A 27,988-nucleotide genomic window follows, 5' to 3' on the forward strand; every position below is an offset into this window, starting at 1 on the left:
CTCACCGAGTCAGGCAGGGCACGCGGGTCTCAGTTTGTTAGAGATGCAGGTGCGCTTTGGTCGGCGCTCCGGACAGGCGAAGGAAAGCACAGGTGAGCCGCCTTGGCCCTTTCCGGAGCTGGGATTGTTTCTAGAACCCCGGCATAGAGTGACACGTGAGGCTTGCCTTTTGAAATGGGCTTTGCCAAGTCGAAAGCATTCCCAGTGAGCATCCTTGCAAGTTAGGCAGGTTGGCCTTTAGGTGAATGAGTAGAAAAAGGAGAGAGGATTAGGGATGCGTAGTAGAAAGTTTACAGGAATAGGGCAGAAAAAGCAGAAAGTTAGACGCTTTACCCCCAACGGTCAGCTGGTCAGATACTCAGGGGCCTCTTAAGATTTGTTGTTCTTTGAATATATTTTGGAATGCCGTTTGGAAGTGTTATTGACCTATTAAAGCCTTCTGTTTCAGGCCGGCCGCGTAGTCTTTCCTAAAGCTCAAGGATATATCTCAGTTCTTTCCACGCTAAAGTTAAAACTCTTCCCCAGGTCAAATGCTTCGATAGTGTAAAAAATATATGGTATATAAGGTAATTAAGGTGACCTAAGATTTGATTTTGCCATAGATGTAGGCAAGTGGGACTTCTAAAAAAAAAAAAAACAACTTTATAATGTCCAACCACAAGTTTGACTGTTGTCGTGGTAACTAGTAGATTCTTGGAAATTTGTCTCTAGCAGTAACACCGCCAACCGCCCCCCACCCCAGGACAGACCCACTCTAGTCAGTGAGAATATTAGGAAATTTGATTCACCCACAAGGACATTTCACAAATAGTCATTACGATTCATTTTGTCCGATAGTGCCTTGGTGTTGTCATTTAAATATGGTGGAAATCTCCCATAAGTTCCTGTTCCCCGGCACAGCAGTACATACCTGGAATCCTAGCTGAGGCACCTATGAAATGGCACAATTAACTGTGAAACCGCTTTTATTACAACCTGTTGGTATAGTCATTGCTGAACACAGTCTGAAAGAGGAAGATACCAATGATACAGGGGAAATCAAGGTCTCCTTTGGGGATTCTTAGTCTCATAAATAAAATAATTTAAGAACGAACTCAAACAGAAGCTCAAGAACAATTTTATTAAAAGAAAAACTTCAGGGCAAGAAATCTGCAGAAGCTCAATTGCAGCCTCAAGGAGGAAAGCAAGCAAGCGAGTGAGCTGTGTCAGTTAAACTGGCATGGAAGCCAGGCATGGCAGACAGGCGGCTATGCACTGAGGACAGAAGCTTTAGATCAGCGGGTTCTCAACCCTCCTAATGCTGCAACCCTTTAATACAGTTCCTCATAGCGTGGTGACTCCCAACCATACAGTTTTTTTTCTTTGCTGTTTCATGGCTGTAATTTCGCTACTGCTGTGAAGTGTATTGCAAATACGTGTGTATTCCAATGGCCTCTGGCAACCCCTAAAGGGATGGTGACCCACAGGTTGAGAACACTGCTTTAGAGAAAGCGTGAGGAAGTCTGAAATCGAGTCCAAAGTGTTAAGGAATGCACGCTTAGAAGAGAGATAGAATAAAAGAATAGACTTCTCTGAGCAGTTCAGAAGAGTGAGCAGACCTAACACATTATGTTGCTGCAGCCCATAAGGTTCTACATTACGGGCAGGGATTTGAGGAAAGAAAACAAAGCTATAAGATCACATGTATAACAACATGAATGAATCACGAAGTAATTACTTTGAATAAAATCTATCATAAAACTAGTAGATGAGCCAGGCGTGGTGGCGCATGCCTGTAATCCCAGCACTCGGGAGGCAGAGGCAGGTGGATGGATGTGAGTTCAAGGCCATCCAAGGTCTACAAAGTGAGTCCAGGACAGCCAAGGCTACACAGAGAGAGCTTGTCTCGAAAACAAGAAACAAACAAAAGTAGGTGAGTGGTGGCATAATAAGGCTTAGGGAGGAGAGACAGGATGTGGGAGTGTTGGTGAGGGATAGAGCCACTATTTGAACCGTAATGATGATTTTGGAGGCACATACTTGTCAAAATTTAATATTTTAAATATTCATGTTAAATGGGTCTTATTAAAGAGATAATTCTGCCTATCCCCTTAGCATGACTTAAGACGAGTTCAAGGATGGACCTTTAGTCAAAGTGGTTGAACCAACCCAGCTAGAGTGTCTGGTCTCACCCAGGTTTTGTTTTTTTGTTTTTTTGTTTTTTTTAACTACTCTAACACCAAGATTCTACAAAGTTAAATGTCTTGCCCAGATTTACAGATCAAGGAAATCACCGAAGTTTCAATCCGTTTCTTCTGATTTCATAAAGCCTTGTATTTTTTCCCCCTTAGCTGTTGTGTTTTTTTTTTTTTTTTTTTTTTAAGATTTATTTATGGATCTCTGAGTTCGAGGCCAGTCTGGTCTACAAAGTGAGTCTAGGACAGCCAAGGTTACAAAGAGAAACCCTGTCTTGAGAAAAACAAACAAACAAACAAACAAACAAACAAACAAGTACATATTTATTTATTTATTTATTTATTAAGTATACAGTGTTTTGCCTGCATGTACACCTGCAGGCCAGAAGAGGGCACCAGATCTCATTATAGATGGTTGTGAGTCACCATGTAGTTGCTGGAAATTGAACTCAGGACCTTTGGAAGAGCAGCCAGTGCTCTTAACCTCTGAGCCATCTCTCTAGTTGCCCTTAGCCGTTCTTAAGTTACACACTGGAGGCAATTTCCAGATAGTACTCCACTACAGGCATTTCTGAAGGAAAAAAAAAAATTACGTGATCTCTTCCTGGAATAGGTTTAATAATTACGTTTTTATATGCACTAGGAATGAAGAACGCTGAAAAAGAAGAAATTCCCTATCCACCTCTCCTACCTAGCAAGGTGGATCTGCGTCAGGTTACCATAATTCCACACGCTGAGTGGGAAAGGATTCGCGACAGCCTTGACAGGTTGACAAGAGAAGCAGCAGCCCTTCGTGCAGAAAGAACAGCAAAGACAAAGAAGCATGCCCAGTCCCAGGAGCTGGTAAAACACTGGACCAACACATACGCAGTGAGTATCCATCTTTCAGAAGCCACATGCTATTTAGTACTATCTTAACCTTTTATAAATTATTTTGTATTCAAAATGTCATAAATACAAGGACACATGTTTTCAAGGTCAAGCAACATATCATAAATAACCCAATTAAGATAAATATTTTGTGAAAATTTGGCATGTATATGTTTCTTCTAAAACCATCATTTCAGTTAAGATAATGAACATATTCACCATGTAAAAGTTTCAATGTGCTGTTTAGCTCCTTGTCTGTCCTCCTTAGATATAGGTCAGCACGCATCTACTATTTATTATTATAGGCTTTCTCCAACAGGATTGGCTTGAGAGTTTTTCGTGCTGTTCTATATTATATACACTCTTTGTATTGTGGGCTGGAGTATTGCTGTGTAGTAGTCCAGTGTTCAGTACATTGCAGTTTATTTAGCTGGTTATTTGATGGTATGACATCAACCAAATGTTGACATCTGGGTTATCATCTTTTGACTATTATAAATATGCAGTGATCACGTGGTTTCACTGTATGTATTTCTCTTGAGTAAATATCTTGATATGAATATATACAATGAAATCTCGTGATCACTGTATATTTTCTTTGCTAGAGGGCTAAAGCGTGTCTTAAGAGATGGCTCAAGAGTGAACAGTGCTCACAGCTCTTTCAGAGGGTCTGCACTCAGTGTACAGGACTCACATTGAGCACCTCACAATCACCTGTAAAACCAGCTCCATGGGATCTGACACCCTCTTCTGGCCTCTTGTGACCTCTGCACACATTTATACATACCTGCATGCATGCTCATGGATACACACACACACATACACACACAAACACAAACCTTTAAAAAATTAACTTTTTGGGGCTGGAGAGATGGCTCAGTGGTATGCTCTTCCAAAGGACCCGGGTTCAATTCCCAGCACCCACATGGCAGCTCACAACTGTCTGTAACTTCAGTTCCAAGTGATCTGACACCCTTATACCAAAGCACATAAAATAAAATTAAATTATTTTTAAAAAATTAACTTTTTAAGAGATTTCCCAACTGTAGAAAATCACATAGCACTTGTGGTTTTATATTCCCACCAGCAGGATGATAGTTCCGTTGCTTCTGTATTTTCATCCATAGTTGGTAGGGTCAGCCTTTCTCCTTATAGACATTGTAGTGGGTGTGAAAATTTCCATACAGCTTGAATTGGAATTTTCCTAATAACACATGTTAAATATCATTTACAAAAAGTTCTTGTGCATGCATGCGTCATGCTCATGTGGAGCCAATGGACAACTCATGGGAGTCCTTTCTCTCTCTCTCTACCATGTGGGTTTTCGGATGCCTGTTGCCAGCCTTGGGTGCCAGCCTTGGGTGCAGTGCCTTTACTTGATGAGCCATCTCACCAGCTGTCCTAGTTAGCATTAACTCTCAATGTGGCATAGCCAAAATTTAACAAAATGTATTCCTTAATTGGACTATTTATACTATGTTACTTAGAGATCTTGTTATTTTTGTCTTTTTTTCCCCCCAGAGCTGAGGGCCAAACCCAGGGCCTTGTGCTTGCTAGGCAAGTGCTCTACCACTGAGCTAAATCCCCAACCTCTACTTAGAGATCTTGAAAAAAAGTCTCAACCGAGTAATTGTTTTCATCAGGTTTGTCTGTGGGTGTGTCTATGAGGGATTGTCTTGATTGATAATTGATGTAGGAGGGCCCAGCCTACTGTGTGTGGCACCATCCCAAGGCAGGCGGTCTTGGACTGTCAAAGGAACCATATTCTCTGAACTTGAGCCTAGCAAGCCAGGGGGTATTCCAACATAACTCCTGCTTCAGGGACCTACTTTGAGTTCCTGCTATAAATTCTCTCAATTATGGATTATGACCTGAAAGTATAAGCCAAATAAACCCTTTCCTCACCTTTTGGCCAATGTGTTTTACCACAGCAATGGAAAAGACACTAGAGCATTGGCTAAACATCTTTTGATGAGCTTGTTTTCCAGCACTTCAATTTCTGTGATGAGACTATTTTCTTGTTATTGAATTAGAGAACTTTAAAAACATATTGTAACGGTAAGTGTGGTGGCATAACCTTGTAATCCAAATGCTCAGGAAGCTAAGGAAGAAAAATCTTGATTTCTAGGGCAGCCTGGACTACATAGTGAGTTCAAGGCTAGCCTGGTCAACATATCAAGACCCTACCTTAAAAACCAACCAACCAACCAACAACAAGAGGGCTGAGAATCTACTACAGCTGGTAGAGTGAGTGCTTAGAGTGAGTGAAATCCTGAACTCAGTCTGCAGCAGTATTTAAAGCCGGGTATGGTGGTCCACGCATGCAGTCCCAATACTTGGAGATGGCAGAAGGAGGATGAAAAGCTCAAGGCGTCCTTGACTATGCAGTGAGCGTAAGGCTAGCCCAGGCTCCATGAGACCCTGGCTGAAAGAAAATGTATGTATTTGAAAATATTTCCTCAGCCAGACATGGTGACACACACCTGTAATCCCAGTACTTAGGCAGGAGGATTTCTGCGAGTTTAAGGCCAGTTTGGTCCTCAAAGCGAGTCCAGGACAGCCAAGGCTACACAGAGAAACCCTGTCTCAAAAAACAAAAAAAGAAACAAAATTTCCTCTTACTATATATCTTGAATTTTTATTTACTTACCTTGTCTTTTAAATTATTTTATTTTATGTATATTGGTGTGAGGGTGTCAGATACCCTAGAATTGGAATTACAGACAGTTGTAAGCTGCCATGTGGATGCTGGGAATTGAACCCAGATCCTCTGGAAGAACAATCAGTGCTCTTAACTGCTGAGCTATCTGTCCAGCCCCTACCTTGTCTTTTAAAAGACAAGATTAAAAAAAAAACTTATTTATTTTTAGTGTTTTGCCTGCATGTATGTCTGTATAAGGGTGTCATATCTTGGAGTTACAGACAGTTATGAACTGCCATTACAGACAGTTGTGAGCTGCCATGTGGGTGCTGGGAATTGAACCTGGGTCCTCTAGAAGAGCAGTCAGTGCTCTTAACCACTGAGTCATCTCTCCAGCCTCTAAAAGACAAGATTTAAATTTTTTTTTAAATTTATTTTTACTTTTTGAGATTTCCTTATACTGTCCAGATTGATCTCTGTCTTACTTAGGGTTTCTATTGCTGGGAAGAGACACCATAACCATGACAGCTCTTCTAATGGAAAATATTCATTTGTGGCTGGCTCACAGTTCAGAGGTTTAGTCCATTATCATCATGGCGGGAAGCATGGCAGCGGCAGGCAGACATGGTGCTGGAGAAGGAGCTGAGAGCTCTACAGCAGAAGGAGATGGTGTGCCACACTGGATGTAGCCTGAGCATACGAGACTCAAAGTCCTCCTCCACAGTGACACCCTTCCTCCAGAGAGACCCCACCAATCCAACAAGGCCACTGCTCCTAATAGTGCAGCTCCCCATGGCTTACGCATTCAAATAAATGAACACATGAATAGGTATGGGGCCACCACAGCCGCAAACTCAGTCTCAAGGGGTCCTCCTGTCTCTGTTTTTTTCTCCAGAGTAGCTGGAGTTACAAGCATGCACTGTCATGATTTGCCAATAGAAAAGTTTTAAATTTTAGTGAGGTCTTAGGATTGGAGAGAGAAATTCATAATAAGCCCCATTCATGGCTTTGGATTTCAAATCATGTAAATGTGCTACCACCGAAAAAATTAAATTAAAAATTAGTGCAGGACTGAAGAGATGGCTAAGTGGTTAAGAGCACTGACTGCTCCCAGCATCCACATGGCAGCTCACGATGTCCTGTAACATCCCAGGGCATCGAACAACCTCTTCTGACCTCCTCAGGTACCAGACAAGCATGTGATGCACAGACGTATGTGTAGAGAAAACAGCTATGCACATTAACTAACTAACTAAATACAATATAAAGGGGCTGGAGAGATGGTTCAGAGGTTAAGAGCACTGGCTGCTCTTCCAAAGGTCCTGAGTTCAATTCTCAGCAACCACATGGTGGCTCACAACTATCTGTAATGAGACCTGGTGCCCTCTTCTGGTGTGCAGGCAGAACATTGTATACAAAATAAATAAATAAATCTTTTTTAAAAATACAATTTAAAAAATAGTTCAAAGTGTAAGTTCATGTTTACTAATGAATTATGCAAACAGTTAAATTTCATAATGCAATTCAAGTGATCATATGTTGATATTAACTTTTGAGTCAAGTAAATTGAAAATTCAAAACAAAGATTGCTTTGGGGTTAGGGTTTGACCATAAGGGCCCTAGGTTTGATTCCTGAAAAAAGGAAGAGAGAGATTATTTTGTCTTTTCACAGGGAATGAAAGAACAGAAACTTAGAGCCAAGCAAAAGCGTGATGAAGAGATTGAGACTGAAAGACAAATTCTTGATTTGGAGGAAGAAATATACAAACAAGGAGAAAGAAAGAAAGCCATTGAAAACGCAAAGCAGCATCAGTATCACCAGACAGAAAGAGTGAAAAACTTCCATGTATTGTCTGCTTCTCTTTACTTAACATGAATAGTTAATATTTTTCTTTATATACTTAGACATAGTTTTCTTTAAATAGTGCAATTCTTTTTGTAGTCAGGACTTCTTCTCAGTAGAGTTATGCAAGAGCGCGATGCCCAGATTCAGTTCAAAAAGAACGCGGTAAAATCTGATAAGAAATGGGAGGAGCAAGTGAAACTCGATGTTGAAAAAGCTTTTAAAGAAGAGCAAGAGAAAGAACAAAAACAGCGCCGAGAAAGAATAGCTCTTGCCCAAGAGCATCTGAAACAGTACGTATACATCAATGACCTTTTATGTGTCCTCCTCATGATGGATATAGATTTCCCCTGGATTCTGAAATTAATGGACACCAAAATACATGGTAGGAAAAAAAAAACACAAAAAGATTAGAAAACTCACTACTAGAGACAAGTACGGTGATACATTTGGAACTGCAACACTTGGGAGATTGCAGCAGGAAAATTAAGAATTGGAGACCAGTCTGGCCTATATAGTAAGACCCTATCTCAAAAGACGAAACAAAGAAATATTGAGCTGGCTCAGTGGGTAAAGGCATCTGCCACACAAGCCTGACATGAATTCAGTCCCTGGAAGAAAAGAACTAACTCCACAAAGTTGTCCTTTGACCTTAACCAGTACACAACCCCACATGAATCGCATACACAGGTACACACATACCCACTAAACTTTTAAGAAAGACAAAACAAAGGACTATATAGATGGCTCATCATTTAAAGGTGAGCTGGCTGCTCTTCCTGAGGACCTGGGTTTGATTCCCAGCACCCACATGGAAGCTTACAAACCATCCTGTTGTAGGGGACCTGACACCCTTTTCTAGTCTCTTCAGACACTACATGGATATTGTGTGCAGACACACATAGTCAAAACACCCATGCCCACAAGTCAAACAACAACAACAACAACAACAATAATAATATCAATAACAACAAGGCTTCTCTGTGTAGCTTTGGCTGTCCTGGACTCACTTTGTAGACCAGGCTGGCCTCGAACTCACAGCAATCCACCTACCTCTGCCTCCCAAGTGCTGGGATTAAAGGCATGCGCCACCACACCTGGCTATTATTATTATTAGGTTTTCGTGCAGAATTTCTCTGTGTAGCCTTGGCTGTCCTCGACTTGATTTGTAGACTAGGCTGGCCTTGATCTCACAGCAATCTACCTGCCTCTGCCTCCCAAGTGCTGGGATTAAAGATGTCACCAGGTCTCCCCCTCCCGACTTGTTTTCTTCCAGAACAAGTCTTGAATTTACAGCTATTGTCTCAGCCTTAGATACTCTCATCCAGTCCATGGATTACTGTGTCAGCTCTTAGTTGGCCCCACACTATCATTCTCCTAACCCCCTTTGATAGTCATCACCTGTGATACTCCATTAAAATCAAAGTTGATTGGATCATTCTGCTACTTTTGGTGCTTCAGTAGCTTTTCAGTCATTTAAAGTAAAACGACTACTTGGCCTTGAGGAATCTGACCTCGTCTTGTCTCGAGCTTCTCTCCTACCACTTGTCCATTTTTTATCACTCTGACACACTCACCTTCCACAGCCTTGAGTGTCTCCTAAGAACTTTCTCAGTACTTTTCATATACTGTTTTTTCTCTCTTCAGAATTTACTCCCCTGTTCTTTATCTATAGTCCTTTTACCAGCTCAGACAGGTCTTGCCTCTCTTAGCACACAGTTCAATCTAGAGAGGTTTATATGACTCTTATTACTCTTTTTGTTTCTTCCTTTCTTCCTTTTTTTTTTTTCTTTTGAAGAAGAGTTTCTCCTTGTATAGTCCTAGAACTCATTTTAGCCTGGCCTCAAACTCACAGAGATCCACCTGCCTCTGCCTCTCAAGTGCTGACAGATTAAAGGTATGGACTGCCACCCTCTGACTGACACATCACAATTTTTAGTTACTGCCCCCAACTTTAATGTACGTTTCTTCATGGCAGTTTCATCATTGTAATAGAACTTCAATAACTGGGTATTAGATAATTGAATAAGGATTACAGGGGCACTAAGGACTGTCCCCAGGACTCCAGCATTGGCAACTGGAAAATTGGTGCTGTTCATAAAAATGAGTCCAGATGGATCCATTTAGAAGAGAAAGGTGATGGATTTGGGTTTGCACATAGTTTTATGCACTAGATTTTAAACTGTATTTTATTTGGGGTTCCTTAAGCCTCTACCTCCCTTCCAACCCCCCAACCCTAGGTAGCAGAGAAGGAAGGTGAGACAGGAAAGGTGATGCAGGTCTCTTTAGACTCAGTTCTGGCTGGTTAGGGTTGTTGGGTTCTTGTGGGCAATTCCAATCTCAGTCATCAGGATGTCCAGCAGCAGCCTTCTTCCTTATTCTACTGTTTCCTCAAAGCCTCTCCGTCTCTGTCTCTGTCTCTCTCTCCGTCTCCCTCTCCCTCTTCTCCCTCCCCCCCTCTCTCTGTGTCCTTCCTCTCTCTGGACTCAGATATTTATACTCCCTCAGAGTCCTCAGAATTAAACTAACTGCAGCTGGCAAAGACCACACTCCCCTCTCCAAGCCACAGGAGGCTGTTATCAGCTGTGGGCAAACCAAAAGCATCTCCATATCCTACACTTGGGATTAAAACAAAAACCTGTTTATATACCTGAAGTTTTAAAGAAACCAAAACTTCCACTACACATAGTGACTGTAAGATGGCTATAGAATTAGCAGGGTACTGATGCCTACTGGATTGCACTGTAAGGACCAAACTTTTCTGTTGTAATAATAAGCTACTTATTTATTTATTTTAAGACCAAGCCTCACTATGTAGCCCTGGTTGACCCGAAATTCACAGAGATTCCCCCCTCCTCTCTCTGCTATCTCTTCTGTCTCTGTGTGCTGAGTTGAAGGCATGTGTCACCATGCCCACCCCCACCCCCCACTGCTTTTATGGGATTATTTATAGTCTGGTTGAGCTCAAGAGAAGCTAGCCCTTGATAAGCACAGCCTTCCTTAACACTGTGGGGCTGTCAGCCATCATGGTGGTGTGTGCAAAGCAAGGCTGAGCTTCGAAACGAATGCACTTTCCTTCTGGAAGTCAAACCTGTCTGTGCACCCACCACCTGATTCCCTCTTTGGGCAAAAAGCAAGTGTGCACTCTGAGCATGTCTGTGAGGGAAACATCTGCTGTGCCAATGAAAAGTTGTCACTGGTGTTATTTATAATGAGTCAGTTTTTTAAAATTGCATGTCAGTAAAGATTTTTACCTTATTTGGGTAATTTGACTTATTGTAATTTTAGAGTGCTGATGGAAATGTCCAGTCCTCTGGTTCAACAAATAAATAGAAACATCCGTATCTTCTTTTCTTTTCCTTTCTTTCTTTTTTGAGACAGGGTTTCTCTGTGTAGCCTTGACTATGCTGGACTCGCTCTGTAGACCAGACTGGCCTCGAACTCACAGCGATCTGCCTGCCTCTGCCTCCCGAGTGCTGGCATTAAAGGCGTGCGCCGCCACCACCTGGCCCTCGTATCTTATTTTCAACTCTGAGGTTTAGAGCAGACATCAGTCACCCACACTACTCTACTCCTTTTGAGTCTTGGTTCTTCTCAACCCAATACACTGGGCTGCTTTTACTAATTTTCTGGAGCTGATTGCGTCAGAGGAGTTTTTTAGTATTGCTCATGATAATCTTGACTGTCAATTTGATCAGGTTAAAAAGACCAGCCCTATATTATGTGTATTGGTGTCTCTGTGAATAAGCCACATGGTATATTCTCGTAAAGGCCAGAAGAGGGCACTAGCAGTTATAGGGGTTGTGAGCCTGACACAGAAAGTGCTCTTAACCACTGAGCCCATCTCTCCAGCCCCAACGCTGCAATATTTTGTTGTTTTGTCCTAAACTTAAAAACATTTTCTTCGAGACAGGGTTTCTCTGTAGCCCTGGCTGTCCTGGCCTCACTTTGTAGACCAGGCTGGCCTCGAACCCACATCGATCCACATGCCTCTGCCTCCGGAGTACTGGGATTAAAGGCGTGTACCACCACACCTGGCCCTTAAAAACATTCTAAGGTGTTTTTTTTTTTTTTTTTTTTTCTTTCCAAAATTGGATATTTCTCTTTCTGATATTCTTGAGATCTTTTATTGAATTGTGAATCTGCCTCTTCAATATGATTAGTAATCATAAAATATAACAAAGTCAGCCAGTACAGTTTTGAAAACTGACTTTAGGACCACCGTAAACCTGGGAAGCTAGGGCCAGCACAGTCCTTGGTTTCTTTAGTTCCTCCTGGAGAGAGGGCTCTGACTTCTCAAGCTTCTTTACTTTGTGTCCATGCCAAATTTCTTGGCCTGCTTCCCTGTGTAGTCCTCTGTGGCCCACGAGAGTTTTCCTATCCTTGATGCAAAAAGACTCCAGGAGGAGAAATGTTTGCTTGATTGCGTGCCTAGGAAAGAATGGCTGTTTAGATTGTTGGCTTCCCCATACCACCTGTTCAGAAGGAAAACAATTAGAGGAGGATGCACGCGGCAGTCCCCTGGGAGATGGATGAGCAGTCTTGCTGTGTGCTCATGGGTGCCTGCCAGTTGAGGGACCCCAGGGATCCAGAATCTGCTACAAGCTGCTTGCTGCTGGGAGCTCCTGGGGTTTGGAAGTGAGTTGAAGAGGTGATACTGGAGATAACCCTTCCAGATCAGGGCTGTGCTGTGAGGCTGACCTTCAGTTATCCCGGAAGAACTCAGACAGGAACCCTGAGAGTCAGCAAGTGTTTGCAGCTTACCGGAGGAATAGCAACCAGTGAGGCTCACTGGGTACAGAGACCATTGCTTTCTGTCAAACCCAACCTCTTGAAGCCTTAGCTGTAATGTGCAGCCCAGGAGCTTCTCCGTCCCTCTTACTCAGCTAGCTGTCTTTTCTACAGAAGGCAGCCCTGGGCTCTGCTGCCGGGCTCCTTCTGTGGAAGAGCAAAATGGGTTTGGACGCAGGTGAACATGGGTAGCCTGGGCTGTTCAGATTGGTTTGGACGCAGGTGAACATGGGTAGCCTGGGCTGTTCAGATTGGTTTTGCCACTGCCCCTTTGTCTTCTTTTCTCTTCGACCTTCCTGAAGCGTCCCGTCACCGGAGGGGGGGGTGGGGGGGGGGAGGGGGTGGTGGTGTTGGCGGGGAGGGGGTGGGGACGCTGGTTCTTCGCCCTAAGATATGACCTATGCTTTTGCTTTGCTCTCTGTTATACTTACGCTTTCATTTTAGGATAGAGGAACATGAAACGGAAGAAGAAAACAGAAAGAAAAATGAAGAAAAGGACGCTGAGGAGATAAAGCGGCAGAATTTGCTGTATGAGATAGAACTGAAAAAAAAGCTAAGCAAGAAACAGGAAGAGATAGATGAAAGCAGGAAACTGTTTTTTGTAAGTTGAAAATGCCAGTCAGGGAGTTCCCCACAGTCAGATTCCTGACTTAAGACACGCTGGGGTAGGAAAGTACCCAGTCAGCTATGCCCCGAGAGGACCAACTAGTCAGTTTGATTTTGTGTGGGTGTGATTTCATGCAGGAATGAAAATAGTAAGTTTCCTATATGAAATTAATTTCCTTAAAACAAAAATTGTGGCTGGGCAGTGGTGGTGAAACCTTTTAATCCCAGCACTCAGAAGGCACAGGCAGACAAATCTCTGTGAGTTTGAGGCCAACCTGGTCTACAAAGTGAGTTCCAGGACAGCCAGGGCTACACAGAGAAGCCCTGTTTAAAAAAAAAAACAAAAAAAAAAAAAAAAAAAAAAAACAACAACAACAACAACAACAACAGACAAACAAAAAAACAAAAGAGTTGTTAAGAATGAATGGGGTGGTTTATGTATAATTTCTGCTGTGATAGCTAATGGATGTCAATTTATTTGCTTTCATGATTCTATATATTTTTAACGTTTGGTTTTTGAGACAGGGTTTCCCTGTGTAGCCTTGGCTGTCCTGGACTCACTTTGTAGACCAGGCTAGCCTCAAACTCACAGCAATCTGCCTGCCTCTGCCTCCCCACCACGCCCAGCCCTATTTTTCTTTTTTCTTTTCTTCTTCTTCTTCTTCTTCTTCTTCTTCTTCTTCTTCTTCTTCTTTTTTTTTTTTTTTAACATTTTAAAGGTTTATTTTTATTTTATGTATTTGAGTGTTTTGCCTGCATGGATTTCCATGCAGCACATTTGTGTTGTGCCTGTAGAGATACAGAAAGAAGGGGTTGGATCCACTGGAACTGGAGTTCAAATGGGTGTGAGCCGCCACGTGCGTGCTGGGAATTGAACCTGGATCTTCTGCAAGAGCAGCCAGTGCTGTTAACCACTGAGTCATCTCTTTAACCCCAACAGTTTTTTAAAAAGTAATATTCCTGGGCTGGAGAGATGGCTCAGAGGTTAAGGGCACTGATGGCTCCTCCAGAGGTCCTGAGTTCAATTCCCAGCAGCCACACAGTGGCTCACAACCATCTATAATGTGATCTGATACCCTGTTCTGTCCTGCAGGTATGTGTTCAGGCAGAGCACTGTATACATAATAAATATTTTTTTTAAAAAGTAATATTCCTGCTGCAAAGTTAAAACATAAGCACTATAAGATGTGGAAAAGGAGAGATGCTTCATTGCTCCTTTGCTGCGTAGAGCCTCCCTCTACCATGTGAGATAAGGCTCAAGTACCCTGCCTCCAAGAGCCATCTTGCTAGTCCCTGTATTTAGTTTTTATTGTTTAGGATCCCAATGATGCCAGTCTGACTAATTAGTTTCAGCCATTATTTGCCTCTTTGTCCTGGTTGTGGAAGGTTTGGCTCACTTCCTATGTAATGAATTTCTCATCTTACCCTTCCAACAGTTATCACACTTGGTCGTTATCAGGATTGTGTAAGTAGCTGCCTCTGCGGATCCAAGCTATGTCCCATGGCTCCAGTGCTTTCATTACATGAATGTTCACTCTCATTTTAGGACAGGGTCTCCCTATGCAACTCTAACTGGCCTCTTATTGGTGATTCTCCTGCCGTAGTCCTCTCCCCCTACCACACAGATCACAGGAGTCCATCATGTTGTCCAGTATTACAAATGGTTGCTTTTCTACCTTGATTTTCATTTGTTTAGTAACTAAACTTTTTACCTTTTTACAATTTTATTTTGATGACATGGGCTTTTTCCTATATTCAATAACTTCTGCCAAATGAATGTGGATGCTAATTTTCAATATTTTACTGAATAATAATTAGCTACTTCTGTTTTTCTTAGAGTTTATCTATGGAGACCACCACCCACTCCTATCCTTTAGGACTTCTTGTTTCCTAGGCCTGCTTGCTGCCCAGGCTGGCCTTGAACTCACAGTGATCCACCTGCCTCTGCTTTGAGTGTTGGGATTAAAGGCATGTGCTACCATGCCCAGCTTGACAACTTCTTGGTATATATGTTGAAAGACAGTTTTGGATAATACATACTTATTTCCTTAAGGACAATATGCGTGATAAAAACATCATCCGAGCTGTAGAACAGCAGCAGCAAGAGGAGGAAGATGAAAAGATTAGAAAGTTTATCAAAGCCAAAAAACGTCTTATACAAATGAGGAAAGACAAAGAAGCTGAAATAAACAGGTAGGATTGAAAAATAATCTTTTAGACTTATTTACCTTATAAATATGAGTGTTTTGCCTGTGTGCATATGTGTGCATGAATCCATGTGTGCTTGTTGCATTCCTTGGAATTGGGGTTGTGGGTTGTTTTAATCCGTCATGGTGCTGGGATCTAACCTGGGTCTTCTGCAGGAGCAGTACATGCTCTGAACTGCTGAGCCATCTGTCTGGTCCCACAGGGAGGCTTTGGCATAACATGATTACTAAAGTGCTCTCTGAGGTTGCTTCTCAGTGACTCATAGATGACTAGGACATTTAGTGATGCAATAGTTTCAGTTTGGGGCATGAAAGTTGAGGTGTACCCCTGGAGTATTCCGGAATTCTCTATGGTAGATGGCTGACAACACTGGTATGCTGTAGGAGAGAGAGCGCTGAGCTGGAGGAGGCGCTATAAGCCACCAGTTTATACATTTCCTTTTCTCATTGCTGTACCTGAAACAACTGAATGAGGAGAGCGTATTTTGGCTCACAGTTGTGGGGTATAAATAACCCATTATAGTAAAAAGGCATGGTGGCCAGAGCTGCTCACAGCTGTGCAGGCAGCAGCATGGGACTGTGCAGACTGACTTGGACCATAAAGCGGAGAGAGATGCACAGGCTCAGCTCAGCTCATTTTCTCTGTTCCGCTCGCTCTTCCATCCACGCCCCCAGCCCGTGGGATGGTGCTGCCCCATGTTGAGGATGGGCCTTCCCTCTCAATTAGTCCTCGCTGAGAATGCCGTAATAGATGAGCCCAAATGTGTGCCTCACCAGTGTCTTGGGTGTTTACTTTTTTATTTTTATTTTTTGAAACAAGGTCTTTCTATATGACCCTGGCTGTCCTGGAACTCACTATGTAGGCCAGGTTGCCCTCTAACTCCCCGAGATCCCCCTGCCTCTGCCTACCAAGTGCTGGGATTAAAGGAGCCACCATGGCCTAAACCCTTGGACCCTTAGTAAGTATCCCCTTCCCATTAAAGGTTTTCAAGATTACTTCAGTTAAAATTGCATAAAACCCCAAAATAAAATGTGAAAACTAAAGGAAAATTGCACTTTGTTAGTTAACTTTCCAAATTGTAAGAAACACCTTCAGCTTAAAAAGAAAGAGGGTTTTTCATTTTGGCTCACAGATTCGGAGGCTTCAGTTCGTAGTCAGTTGGCATGACTGCTTTGGGGCGGGAATGCATGCTGGAGAGAGCTGAGAGCTGACACCGCATCCGCATCCGCCAGGGAAGTGATGCCAGTTCTGAGAGGTGGGGGAGGTGGAGCTTAACTGAAAGAAGTATGGTACTGGAGGTGTGCCCTTGAGGCTAGCTCTTCTGCTAGCCTTTCTGCTTCTTTTTCTTCTTAGGCCCTTTTTAGACAGGGCCTCTCTGTGTAGCCTTGGCTATGCTGGAGCTCATTCTATAGACCAGGCTGGCCTCAAACTCATAGATGTGCCTGCCTCTGCCTCTGGAGTTCTGGGATTGACGGTGTGCACCACCATGCGTGGCCCCTGTTCTCTCTTTGTTCTTCTTCCTGGCTGCCAATTTTCTGTCCTGTTCTGCCGTTCTCTTCCCTCCACAATCAAGTGACACCTCTGAAAACATGAGATAAAATAAATAATACTTTTTTTTTTTTTTTAGTTTTTTGAGACAACGTTTTACTGTGTAGCCTTGGCTGTCTTGGACTCACTTTGTAGACTAGGCTGGGCTCAAACTCAGTGATTCACCTGCCTCTGCCTCCATGACAAATTAATTTTCACTTGATATAATCATATATAAAGGGAGCCAAAGATTTCTTTTTAGTTTTGTAGACAAATGTATCTCAATTCCCTAATGAAAGTATTTTAACTCTACTACAGAGCTGTTCAGGATGATTTGGCAAATGTGACTGTTCTGTTATAGGCTAATGGAAGAACGGAGAGAAAGAATAAATAACTTCCTAAGTGAACTAATGAAAGAGAAACTTGATACTGAAGATTTGATTATTGCTAGAGATATTGCTGAAACTGAGGCTGAGCTGGAGAGAAGAGAGAAAGAAAAATATGAAAAGACTCAAGCAGAGTTGAAAGCCATTGCGGATCATAGAGCCACCGTGGTAAACATTCAGTCACAGTGCATAGAGTTGACTCTCCTGCTGTGGCTACTACCTCTTTGCCTCTCTGTCAAAACTAACAGATTTGAAAACAGTGTGCAAATCATCTTCTATCCTTTATTTTATGTATAAATGCTCTATATGCATGTGCATCTGCAGGCCAGAAGAGGGCATCAGATCTCATTGTAGATGGTTGTGAGCCACCATGTGGTTGCTTGGAATTGAACTCAGGACCTTTGGAAGGGCATCCAGTGCTCTTCACCTCTGAGCCATCTCTCCAGCCCTGTTTGAAACAAACACTTTTTTTTTGTTTGTTTATAAACTTTATTATAGAAAAACTTACCCAGGTGTGTTGGCTCACGCCTTTAATTCCAGCACATGGGGAGGCAGAGGCAGGTGGATCTTTGTGAGTTTGAGCCAGCCTGGTCTACAGAGTGAGTCCAAGACAGCCAGGGCTACACAAAGAAACCCTGTCTGGAAAAAGAAAACAAAAACAAAAACAAAAACCCAAACTAAACAAAAACCTTGCAAAAAAAAAAAAAAATCTACATTGAAAGCCAGATGTGGTGGTGCACACCTTTGATCCCAGCACAAGGGAGGCAGACAGGCAGATCTTTGAATTCGAGGCCAGCCTGGTCTATAGAAGGAGTCCAGGACAGCCAAGGCTACATAGAGAAACCCTATCTTGAAAAACAAAACCAAATCAATCAGCCAGCCAATCAATCAGTCTTCCACTGAAATGGCTAGACTCACATTCTACACACCCTGATGAGTGTACAGTTAGAATGGCCACTGAAGAGAGGATGTGCAGCTCCACACTGGGCTTTGTATTTTGACTGTTCAATGTATTTGAATGCTCTTGTCCTCCACAAAAAGTGAAAATCCAGGAGAGTGAGAACTAGATACACAGCTGGCTTTATGTCCCCTTTCATGGCTCACGCTCATCACCTGCCTTTGCCTCCTGAGAGCTGGGATAAAGGCATCTGTCAGGGCCCTGGCATTCATATACCCCCTGAAAAGTTCCCAGAATCCCAAATGTCATACAATCACAGAAAGTATCTGCAGCTGGCAAAACCATGCCTCTACTAGAGCATGAGGCAAATCAGTCAGCTGCTGTGGACAGTCCAAAACAGCCAGCCCTATATCCCCACGCCTGGGATTAAAACAAAAACATATTCTTATAATATTTTTGTGTTTTTTAAAGAATCCAAAATTCCAGAATTCTCACTTCATGAAGGTTTTCCCCCCTGAGATTCTGTGACCTCACCTGAAGTTATACATTTTAAATCTATACAATTTCTTGGAAATATTCAGATTATAGTTTTCTTTTGAATATATACAACACATTTTCATTATCCATTCATCTGTTGATGGAAAACTAGGGTTGATTTTAATTTCTTATTGAAGTGAATAAAGAAGCTATATACATGGGGATGTAAGTATTTCTATGATATGGTATGGAATTCTTAGGCTATTTGCCCATAAGTGAAAAGCTGGGTCATATGGTCTTTCTATTTTTAAGGTTTTGAACAGATTCCCACAGTGATTGTATTCATTTGCACCCCACCCCCACCAACAACGAATAAGGGTTCCCCTCTCTCCTGTCCTGCCAGGTTTGTTGATGATACCCATTCTGACTGGGGTGAGGTCATATCTCAGAGTCACTTTAATTTGCATTTTCTTGATAGCTAGGGATATTGTACACTTTAAAAAACACTAATGTCTATATTTTTTCTTTTTTTTTTTTAAAGTATCTGTTATATATAAATTACACGCTATGCAACAGGTGTGATACAAGGAAGTTCATTATGGGACAGGGAAGACACACAGTGTGGGAGAGCATGAGAGAGAGGAGGGTAAAGAATGGGGAGGGAGACAGAAGATCAGAGGGGCAGATGGAGGGCAGGCAGGGAGACAGTGGGAGAACAACCAGCAGGAGTGACCAGGAGAGAGAGATGGGGGAAGAGAGAGGAGGAGGGAGGGAGCAAGCACAATGATGGGTCAGTGCTGAAGCACACCATCATGCGATGTAAAGGTACACACTGGTACACACCTGGAGGCTGCGTGTGGTGTCAGAGGTTATTAACCAACCTAGAGGCGGGGTGGGGGGTGGGAGTGGAGGGATGAGGAGTGCGGGGTGGGGTGCTATTCAGTTCATTTGCTTTTGTTGATTGGTAGTTTTGTTTCCTTGGTTTTTAATCTGCAATTTGTAAGTTCTAGATATTAGCCCGTTGTCTGAAGTGTGCTGATGAAGACTTACTCCCACTCGGGGGTCTGTCTGTTAACTCACACTGATGGTTTCCTTTGCTCTACAACCCCTTTATTTTCAGGGAGTCCCACCTCTTGATCCTGGGGTTAGTTCCAGTCAAAAATCTCTTGCCTACCTCAGTATATTGAAGCATAGTCCCTATATTTTCTTGTAGAAATTTCAGTGTTTTGGCCTTTAAGGTCATTGATCCATTTTGAGTGTAGTTTCCTCTTCTGTAGGTAGAGACCCGGTGTTGCTGGCACTGTCTACAGAACAGACTGTGGGTTTTCAATGTATGTTTTTGCCTCCTTTGCCAAAAACTATGTGGATCCACCTTCGTCATTTTATTTTGAGGTCCTTTATTGCCTTCCGTTGGTCTACCTTCCTACCTTCCTTCCTTTTATAGTATTTTACCTTGTTTTGGTATCAGGATAACATTGGCCTCACAGAGTGGATTTGATCGTGTTCCTTCACTTTCTACTTTACAAAACAAGATGAATTGGTCTAAGGTCATCACTGAAAGTTGGATAGAATTCAGCAGTGACTCCACCTGGCTGGGAGCTTTTCTTTGAGGGGAGGCTTTCAATAGCAGCTTCAATCTCATTGCTTGTAATTGGTCTATTTAAGTGATATCTTCAGGGCTTAATTTTGGTATGATTCAGAACCACTTCTGGCTTATCCTGCTTTTCAGAGTATAAGTTTTCATATTTATTTCTAATGATGTTATGTATTTCTTTCTTTTGTTTTGTTTTCTTTCTTTCTTTTTTCTTTAGACACAGTTTCTCTGTGTAGCCTTTGCTGTCCTGGACTGGCTTTGTAGACCAGGTTGGCCTCGAACTCACAGAGGTCCACTGGCCTCTGCCTCCCGAGTGCTGGGATTACAAGCATGTGCCACCACTTCTGGCTTGATGTTCTGTGTTTTATTGAAATCAGTTGTAATGGTACCTTTTGACCTCTAGTTTTATTAATTTGATCTTTCCCTTCTTTCTTTTTATCAGATTAGGTAAAGGTTTGTCAGTTTCCATAACTTTTTCTCTCCAGCCTGATAACCAAAGTTTTAACTCAACTGGTCACCCTGGTGCTTAGTGTGCAGCCGTACCCTTGGTCTTGTCACATAGCCAAGACAGGCTCACTTCAGCAGCTCATTTAGTAGTCAACATCAAGTTTCCCCAGTCCCAACTCATCACTCAAATATTAAAAAACAAGAACCTTGGGTTGGAGAGATGGCTCCATGATTAAGAGCACTGGCTGCTCTTCCAGAGGTCCTGAGTTCAATTCCCAGCAACCACATGGTGGCTCACAACCATCTATAACGTGATCTGGTGCCCTCTTCTGTCCTGCAGGAGTACATGAAGGCAGAGCACTGTATACATAATAATAAATAAATCTTTAAAAAGAAAAAACCAACGTTGGTCATCCTTTGGATTCTATGAACCTGCTGGAAGGCAGGACACCAAACTTCAGACCCAGTGAAGCTTGCCTGCTGTATTGGATGTGGTTACAGCCATGGACCCAAAGTAACCTCTGGGATCACAGCAGCATAGCCTCTAGGTCGTCAGTGACTACTGGAACCTCAGACATCAGAATTCTGTAACTATTAATGACCTCAGAGACCATAGAACCAAGACTCCCATCTTTCAGGGGACCCTGGGCATCCCCTGAGCTGGAGCTTGGCACTGTGCTGACCTCTGAGAGCAATGCTCTCGGGTCTGCAGAAGCTGGAGGCCTTGCTGCCCAGTGGCCCACTGTTCTCTGGTTGCTGAAAAAACAATGTTTACTTTTTTACTGAAGATAGTATGACCATCAGTTAAACTCAAGATGTTTTTTTAAAGGTATTTACTTATATTTATTAGTTTATGTGTATGTTTTGCCTGCACGTACATCTGGGTACCACGAGTGTGCTTGATGCCCAGGAAAGCCAGAAGAGGGCATTGGATCACCTAGAAGTGTAGTTACAGATGGTTATGAGTCGCTATGTGCATGCTGGGGACCAAACCGGCTGCTCTTAACTGCTGAGTCATCTCTATTACTCCCCCCCCCCCATCAAGCTATTTATGGATGCAAAGCAACAAGTTCTTCTTCAGAACCATCTTAAATGACAGGATTGCCTTTTATGTTTATTTAAATGTTTTAAGAGAAGCCACATAAGTTATCTTAATACATTTTTTTATGTCTTAATTTTAGAAAATGGATCCCCCTACCTCATCCCCTATGTGTCTCTCCGAACATTCAAACCACATAGCTCAAAAACATTTCGCACTTAGTTGTTAACATTGCAGATGTTCTGTACCTTTAGACCTTGCTGCTCTGTCCTGAGTTCTTCCTCCTGCTCTCCCGCCCTCCTGCTCCCCCACCCTCCTGCTCCCCCCCACCCTCCTGCTCTCCCGCCCTCCTGCTCCCCCGCCCTCCTGCTCTCCCGCCCTCCTTCCGCAGTCTCACTGTGAAGGCCAGGCTTCCCTTGAACTGAGACTCTTCCTGTGTCTGTTTCCTTATCTTCGGTGCTGGGATTACAGGCACATCGCCGTACACAACTGTGTGTGGTGTTGTTTTTAATGCTCTCCTTACATTTTTATTAAGTTTGTCTCTGATACTCAAGAGAACAAAACAAACTGCCCCAGGCGCGCGCACAGCTTCCTGCTCTCACGTGGCCCCTGGCTTCTCTGTTTGACGCACTTTGACTCCTTTTCAATGAGATCTGGTTGCTAAAAATGACTTGTTTTTTTTTTTATTTGCCACTAAACATCTAGATGAAAAATAAAGAGGAAGAAGAAAAACAAAGAAAAATTGAGTCTAAAGAACAAATGCTGGCTATCTTAGAGGCAGATAAGATCTTCCAGGAGCTTGAAAATGAGAAAAAGCTCAAAGCTAGCAAAGAGCAACGAGAAATTCAGGATGCTCACATTCAGCAAATGGTAATTATTCCCACTTCTTTAGGAATTTTAAAAGTAAATATGTAACAGGCTTATTTTGGTTTTCTTTCTCTTTAGTGGTTTCCTTTATGGTGTCACAGTGAAAACAAAGTAAAATATGAACTTAGCTTTAGAGTCTCTGCTCTGAGTCTTTGCTATGGTGGCTCATGGGGGCATCAGAAATAAGAAACAGCAGACATTCATCCAGAATAGCAGGTATTGACTGAGCCACGCACTCTGATGGAGACACACCAGCAACAGCCGGGAAGCTCCACAAGTGTACTGTATACGGCTGAGCAAGGAGTCAGGTTTACTTCCTCTCAGTAAGAGGTCTGATAGGGAAGGAGTCTCAGGCTATCAACGTCCAGGAGGAAGTGGATGCTTTTTGCATACACTTCCAAGAGGAAGTGGATGTTTTTGCATACACTTACACACATCTATCTACACACTGGCGCCCTTGACGTGTCTGTGCTCCTATCCGGTCACTCAGGACTTTATCCACTCCCCATAGTTCTCAATTCTAGGGTTTTGATTTTCTTTGTACACATTTTTATCCTTCTTTAGTGCAGATTATGCTTAGTAAATATTAAGGAAAACGCAGATGTATGGGATAGGCCCTGACGCTCATCCTTTGTTTCACTCTTCTTCCATCTTTACTTTCTTTTCTGTTTGTTTTTGTTTTGTTTTTCGAGACAGGGTTTCTCTGTGTAGCCTTGGCTGACTTGGACTCACTTAGTAGACCAAGTTTGGTCTCAAACTCACAGCAATCCCTCTGTCTCTGCCTCCCAAGGTATTGGGATTAGAGGCGTTTTGTTAGAGGTGATTGGTTGTTTTTGTGTATATACAGGAAGAAGGGTCTGTGTGTGTGCATGCATGTGCGTGCGCGTGCGTGTGTGTGTTGTATGTGTGTTTGTGTAGGTGATGTGCATGTCAAGACTGGAGGCCAGCCTTGGATTTTCTTCCTCCAGAGCCCTTCACGTTGTTTGAGACAGAGTCTCTCAGTGGAATCCGGGCTTCAGCAATTACGTTAGGCTGGCTGGCTAGCAAGTCCCAAGGAGCGACCTGACTTTACTGTCCTACAGCTAGGATTAGAAGACCACAGCATTGGTGGCGCACACCTTTAATCCCAGCACTTGGGAGGCAGAGGCAGGCGGATCGCTGTGAGTTCAAGGCCAGCCTGGTCTCCAAAGAGAGTCCAGGATGGCCAAGATAACAGAGAAATCTTGTCTCGAAAAACAAAACAAAACAACAACAACAACAAAAAACCACAGCATTTTACATGAATTCTAAGGATCCAACTCAGTTTTCATATTTTCACAGAAAGCACCTAACTGCCTGAGCTAGCTCCTTAGTCCAAGTTTTTTCTCATTGCTGAAGAGTGTGTGGCGTGTGTGCACATGTGCATGAGACTATGAGCACATGCATGTGCCTCTTCCTTGATTGTTCTCCACCTTACTACTTAATATTCTCTGTCTGTCTGTCTGTCTGTCTGTCTGTCTGTCTGTCTCTGTCTCTCTCCTCTCCTGTATGTGTATGTGTGTACCACATGGATGAGGTTACCTCCGGGGTGTAGGGTACCCTAGATTTGGAGCTGCCCAACATGGGTGCTAGGAATCAAACTCAGGTTCCCTGGAAGAACACCACATATTCTTACCCACTGGGCCATCTCCCCAGCCCTTCTAGTTTTTTTGTTTTTTTTTTTTTTTTAAGAGAGAAAGAAGGTCTCACATTGAACCCAGAGCTCCCTGGTTTGGCTAGACTGGCTGGCCACTGAGCCCCAGGGATTCTCCTGCCTCTGCTGCCCCTGCAGTGTGATTACAGATGCATAGCACCTCACTTAGTTTTCACATGCGTGCTGGGTGCTCAGAATTCGGCTCCATGTGCTTGAGCACTTCACTGACTGAGCCATCTCCTCAACACCTACTGTTGAAGTTTTTAAGCTTTAAAAAATTATGTTAAGCCGGGTGTAGTGGTGCATGGCTTTAATCCCAGCACTAGGGAGACAGAGGCAGCAGATTGTTGTGAGTCTGAGAACAGCCTGGTCCACAAAGCGAGTCCAGGACAGCCAAGGCTAAAACAGACCTTGTCTCGAACCGCACCCCCCCCCCAATTGCATTAAAATGTACTTAATATAAAACTTACCCTGTTAATGTTTTTTTTGTGTGTGTGGTGCTGGAGATGAAAACATGGGTATGTATTTGTCCCAGCCTTTTCTTCTTGGCAGTGCTGGAGATTGAATGCAGGCCCTCATATGAGCTTGTATATAGGCAGATCATTGGGGACCGCCTACTCGCTGAGTTCCAGGGCAGTGACACACCCCACCACATAAAACAAGGCTCTTAAGGAATGACACCCAAGGTTGCCCTGTGGTTCCTGTATACACACGTATACTTGCACACACAAACATGACTGCACACATAAATGTGTGCACACTACCCCATCTGTTGAAAAAATTTTTTTTAAAGATTTCATTATTTAAATTAATTTGTGGAGAATTGAGAATATTTAGTTGAATACTATGATAGCGAGTCTTCAAATGTATAAGTAGTACATAGTCTTCAAATTTTCACCATAATGTATGTGGTTGGAGTACATGGGTATTTTAACTTTTCATTCATTTTACTTGTTTGAAACAGGCTCTCACTATGTAACTAAGGTTTGCCTCACACGTGTGACGCTCCTGAGTGCTGGTGTTTCCAGCTGTGAGCTGCCATGCCTGGCTGTACTTCTTAAATGTCCCTGTCAGTGAAGTTGGCTTATATTCCATATTCATACCACTTGTTTGCAATATGGAGGCACAGCTGATTTTGTGCATTGATTTGTATCCTGCAGCCTATTAGCTTTTCTGTAACTTTACCTTTTTACCTATGTGATCATGTTATCTGTGAATAAAGACACTTGTAATTCTTTCTTCAATCTGCATGCTAATTCTGTGGTTTTATTAAACTGATTCAAGACAGCACAGTACAGTACAGTACAAGAAGTGCCATTGTTCTCCTGCTCCTAATCTCAAGTAGAAATTAGTTTCTCTTACCAGTAACACACTGTGGTGGTTCAAACAAGACTGGCTCCCCTAGGCTCCACATGTTTGAACTTGGTCCCCAGATGGTGGTGCTGTTTAAGGATTAGTTGGTATGCCCTTGTTGGAGGTGTACCGCTGCAGGTGGGATTTTAAAAAATATTTCTATTGTTTACTTTTGTGCCCTGGAGCTGAAGTTGCAGACAATTGGGAGCTACCTGGTGTGGGTACTGGGAATCAAACCCTGGTCTTCTGAAGAAAGACATGTGCTTGACTGACTGAGCCACTGACGCCCATACCATCCCCACTTAGCTCTTTTTTTCCCCCCTCATGCTTGTGGACCTGATGCAAGTGCTCAGCTACCGCACCAGTGTCCCTTCTGCCTGCTGCTGTCATGTTCTCAGACGTAATGGGGCATAAGTCCCCAATAAATTCTTTATTCTGTAAATGCTTTGGCCATGGTGTTACTTTACAGTAATAGAAAAGTAACTAAAGCCAGGTGTGATGGTGCACGCCTTTTATCCCAGCACTCGGGAGGCAGAGGCAGGCAGATCGCTGTGAGTTCAAGGCCAGCCTGGTCCAGGACAACCAAGGCTATACAGAGAAACCTTGTCTCGAAAAACAAAAACAACAACAACAAAAATAAAACCAAAAACCAAGAAAACAAAAATATGTCTTCCAATATAAATTAATGTGACATTATAAGACAAAGGCTTTGTAACGGATTTGGGAGGTTGCCTATAGTGTATTCATTTCCTCACTTCTGAATACATTTTCAGAGATTAATATTATTCATTGTTCTAGCTTCATATTCCTGGGAAACAGGATATAATTGGTTGCATATAACTTAGGTATTTCCTTCTGGCTTAGTTTTATGTCAACAGACAGGAATAATAATTATGTATATGCCTTTTAACATACTGAAGATCACATACATAAATGATTAAATCATAACTATATATATAGCTGCCCAGTTTCTAGCCTACATTTTACTTATGTTTGTAACGTTGTATGTTGTTTGACTGTGTGTCACATAAAGCTATGAATTTAAATGTTTAATCTACACTTTGAGTATATTCTTAGATGCCCAGAAGAATGAGAGTTATAGCATATTTGTAAACTACTGAGTTTATGAAATTACAACTGTACCTTAAAATTACAAATATTTTAAACATGTTTTTTACCAATATTAAAATTTACTTTTCTTCCCAATAGGCCATAAATAAATTTAATGCAAAACAATCCAAAGAAGAAGAATTAGATTACTGGAGACTTACTGAAGCCCTTGCAGCTGAGAAGGAGGAAGAATTTCAGAAGTATGCCAGAGAAGTAATTGAATTTGAATCCAAGTCAACAAAGAAATACATTTACCCTCTTGTAAAAGCTGCGCAGGAAGGAGTGGGCGGCGGGCGTGGACCACCCTTTGTAGGCCGAGGTGGGCTAAGACCGAGCTATCAGGCAAATAATGCCACTGGTGTCCAGCTCCCTTTTTATAATTCTCAGGGTTCAAAGTACAATGATTTTCAGAAGTCAAAGAGAAGGCTAGGTTTTACATGGTAAAAAGTTTATTTTTATGATTTGATAAAATTTATTGTAGCAAGTATGAGCTACAAATGTAATGGAATTTCTGATAATAAAGCAACTACTCATCTTTATAAAATGTGTTGCTGTATTTGATTCTTTGCAGTATTTACACTAAGTACACGCAAAAGCTCAGGAGGCTGTGCACGTATGTAGATTGCAGAGAACAGCCTTGGTGTTATTTCCTACACTGCATCCACCACCACCCCCAACCCTCCAGTTTTTGTTTGTTTTTTAAGAACACTGGATCTCTCACTGGGCATGGTGGTGCAGGCCTTTAATCTCAGCACTCCGGAGGCAGAGACAGGTGGATTGAGTGAGTTCAAGGCCAGCCTATAAAGTGAAGTCTACAAAGTGAGTCCAGGACAGCCAGGGATACACAGAGAAACCCTGTCTCGGAAAAAAGAAAAGGAAAAAAAAAAAAAAAAAAAAAAAAAAAAAAAAAAAAAAAAAAGAAAGAAAGAAAAAGAAAACTGGATCTCTCAATGGCTCAACAAGCAAGCTGACCAGTTGAGTGCCAGCAATCTGGCTATCTCCATCTCCCTGGCACTGGGATGACAAGTCTGTGCCATCACACTGCATTTTTGTTTTGTTTTTTCCTAAGGCAGGGTTTCCTCTGTGTAGCCTTGGCTGTCCTGAACTCGATTTATAGACCAGGCTGGCCTTGAACTCACCGAGATCTGCCTGAGTCTGCCTCCCTGAGTGCTGGGTGTTTTCTTTAATGTGGGCTCTGGGGCTCAAAGTCAGGTTTTCACTTTATTGACTGAGCTGTATACTCGGGCACACGACAATTTTATTAAAAATGTTTTCAGTGGTGGGGCACACACCTTTAATCCCAGCATTTGAGAGGCAGAGGCAGGCAGACCACTGAGTTCAAGGCCAGCCTGGTCTACAAAGTGATTCCAGGACAGCCACGGCTACACAGAGAAACCCTGTCTCAAAAAACAAAACAAACAAGAATGCAGCCTCGCTGTGGACTTCAGTGTCTGACTCACCTCACGGAGGGTGTTTGTGCTGTGC

At 42.7% G+C, this 27,988-nt stretch overlaps 1 protein-coding gene across 1 annotated transcript; it reads left to right on the top strand.

The window, feature by feature from the left end:
- Nucleotides 1–9: 9 nt before the first annotated feature.
- On the top strand, nt 10–26,991 carry Cfap210 (cilia and flagella associated protein 210). Its single transcript, XM_051166667.1, has 9 exons — nt 10–92; nt 2,818–3,044; nt 7,358–7,531; nt 7,628–7,821; nt 12,764–12,920; nt 14,979–15,118; nt 17,022–17,214; nt 22,207–22,371; nt 26,603–26,991. Exons 1-9 carry the CDS (start codon nt 44–46, stop codon nt 26,945–26,947), a joined length of 1,644 nt encoding a protein of 547 aa, XP_051022624.1. The 5' UTR covers nt 10–43; the 3' UTR covers nt 26,948–26,991.
- Nucleotides 26,992–27,988: the final 997 nt, after the last annotated feature.

This window comes from Acomys russatus, chromosome 24 (genome assembly GCF_903995435.1).
Source record: "Acomys russatus chromosome 24, mAcoRus1.1, whole genome shotgun sequence".
Lineage (NCBI taxonomy): Eukaryota > Metazoa > Chordata > Mammalia > Rodentia > Muridae > Acomys > Acomys russatus.

Excerpts from the sequence above, each read along its gene's own strand:
- Cfap210 (XM_051166667.1), top strand. The coding sequence starts at position 44 with ATGCAGGTGCGCTTTGGTCGGCGCTCCGGACAGGCGAAGGAAAGCACA. Across the intron at positions 15,119-17,021 it reads AAAGAAGCTGAAATAAACAG|GCTAATGGAAGAACGGAGAG; the intron begins GTAGGATTGAAA and ends GTTCTGTTATAG. Across the intron at positions 22,372-26,602 it reads ATGCTCACATTCAGCAAATG|GCCATAAATAAATTTAATGC; the intron begins GTAATTATTCCC and ends TCTTCCCAATAG.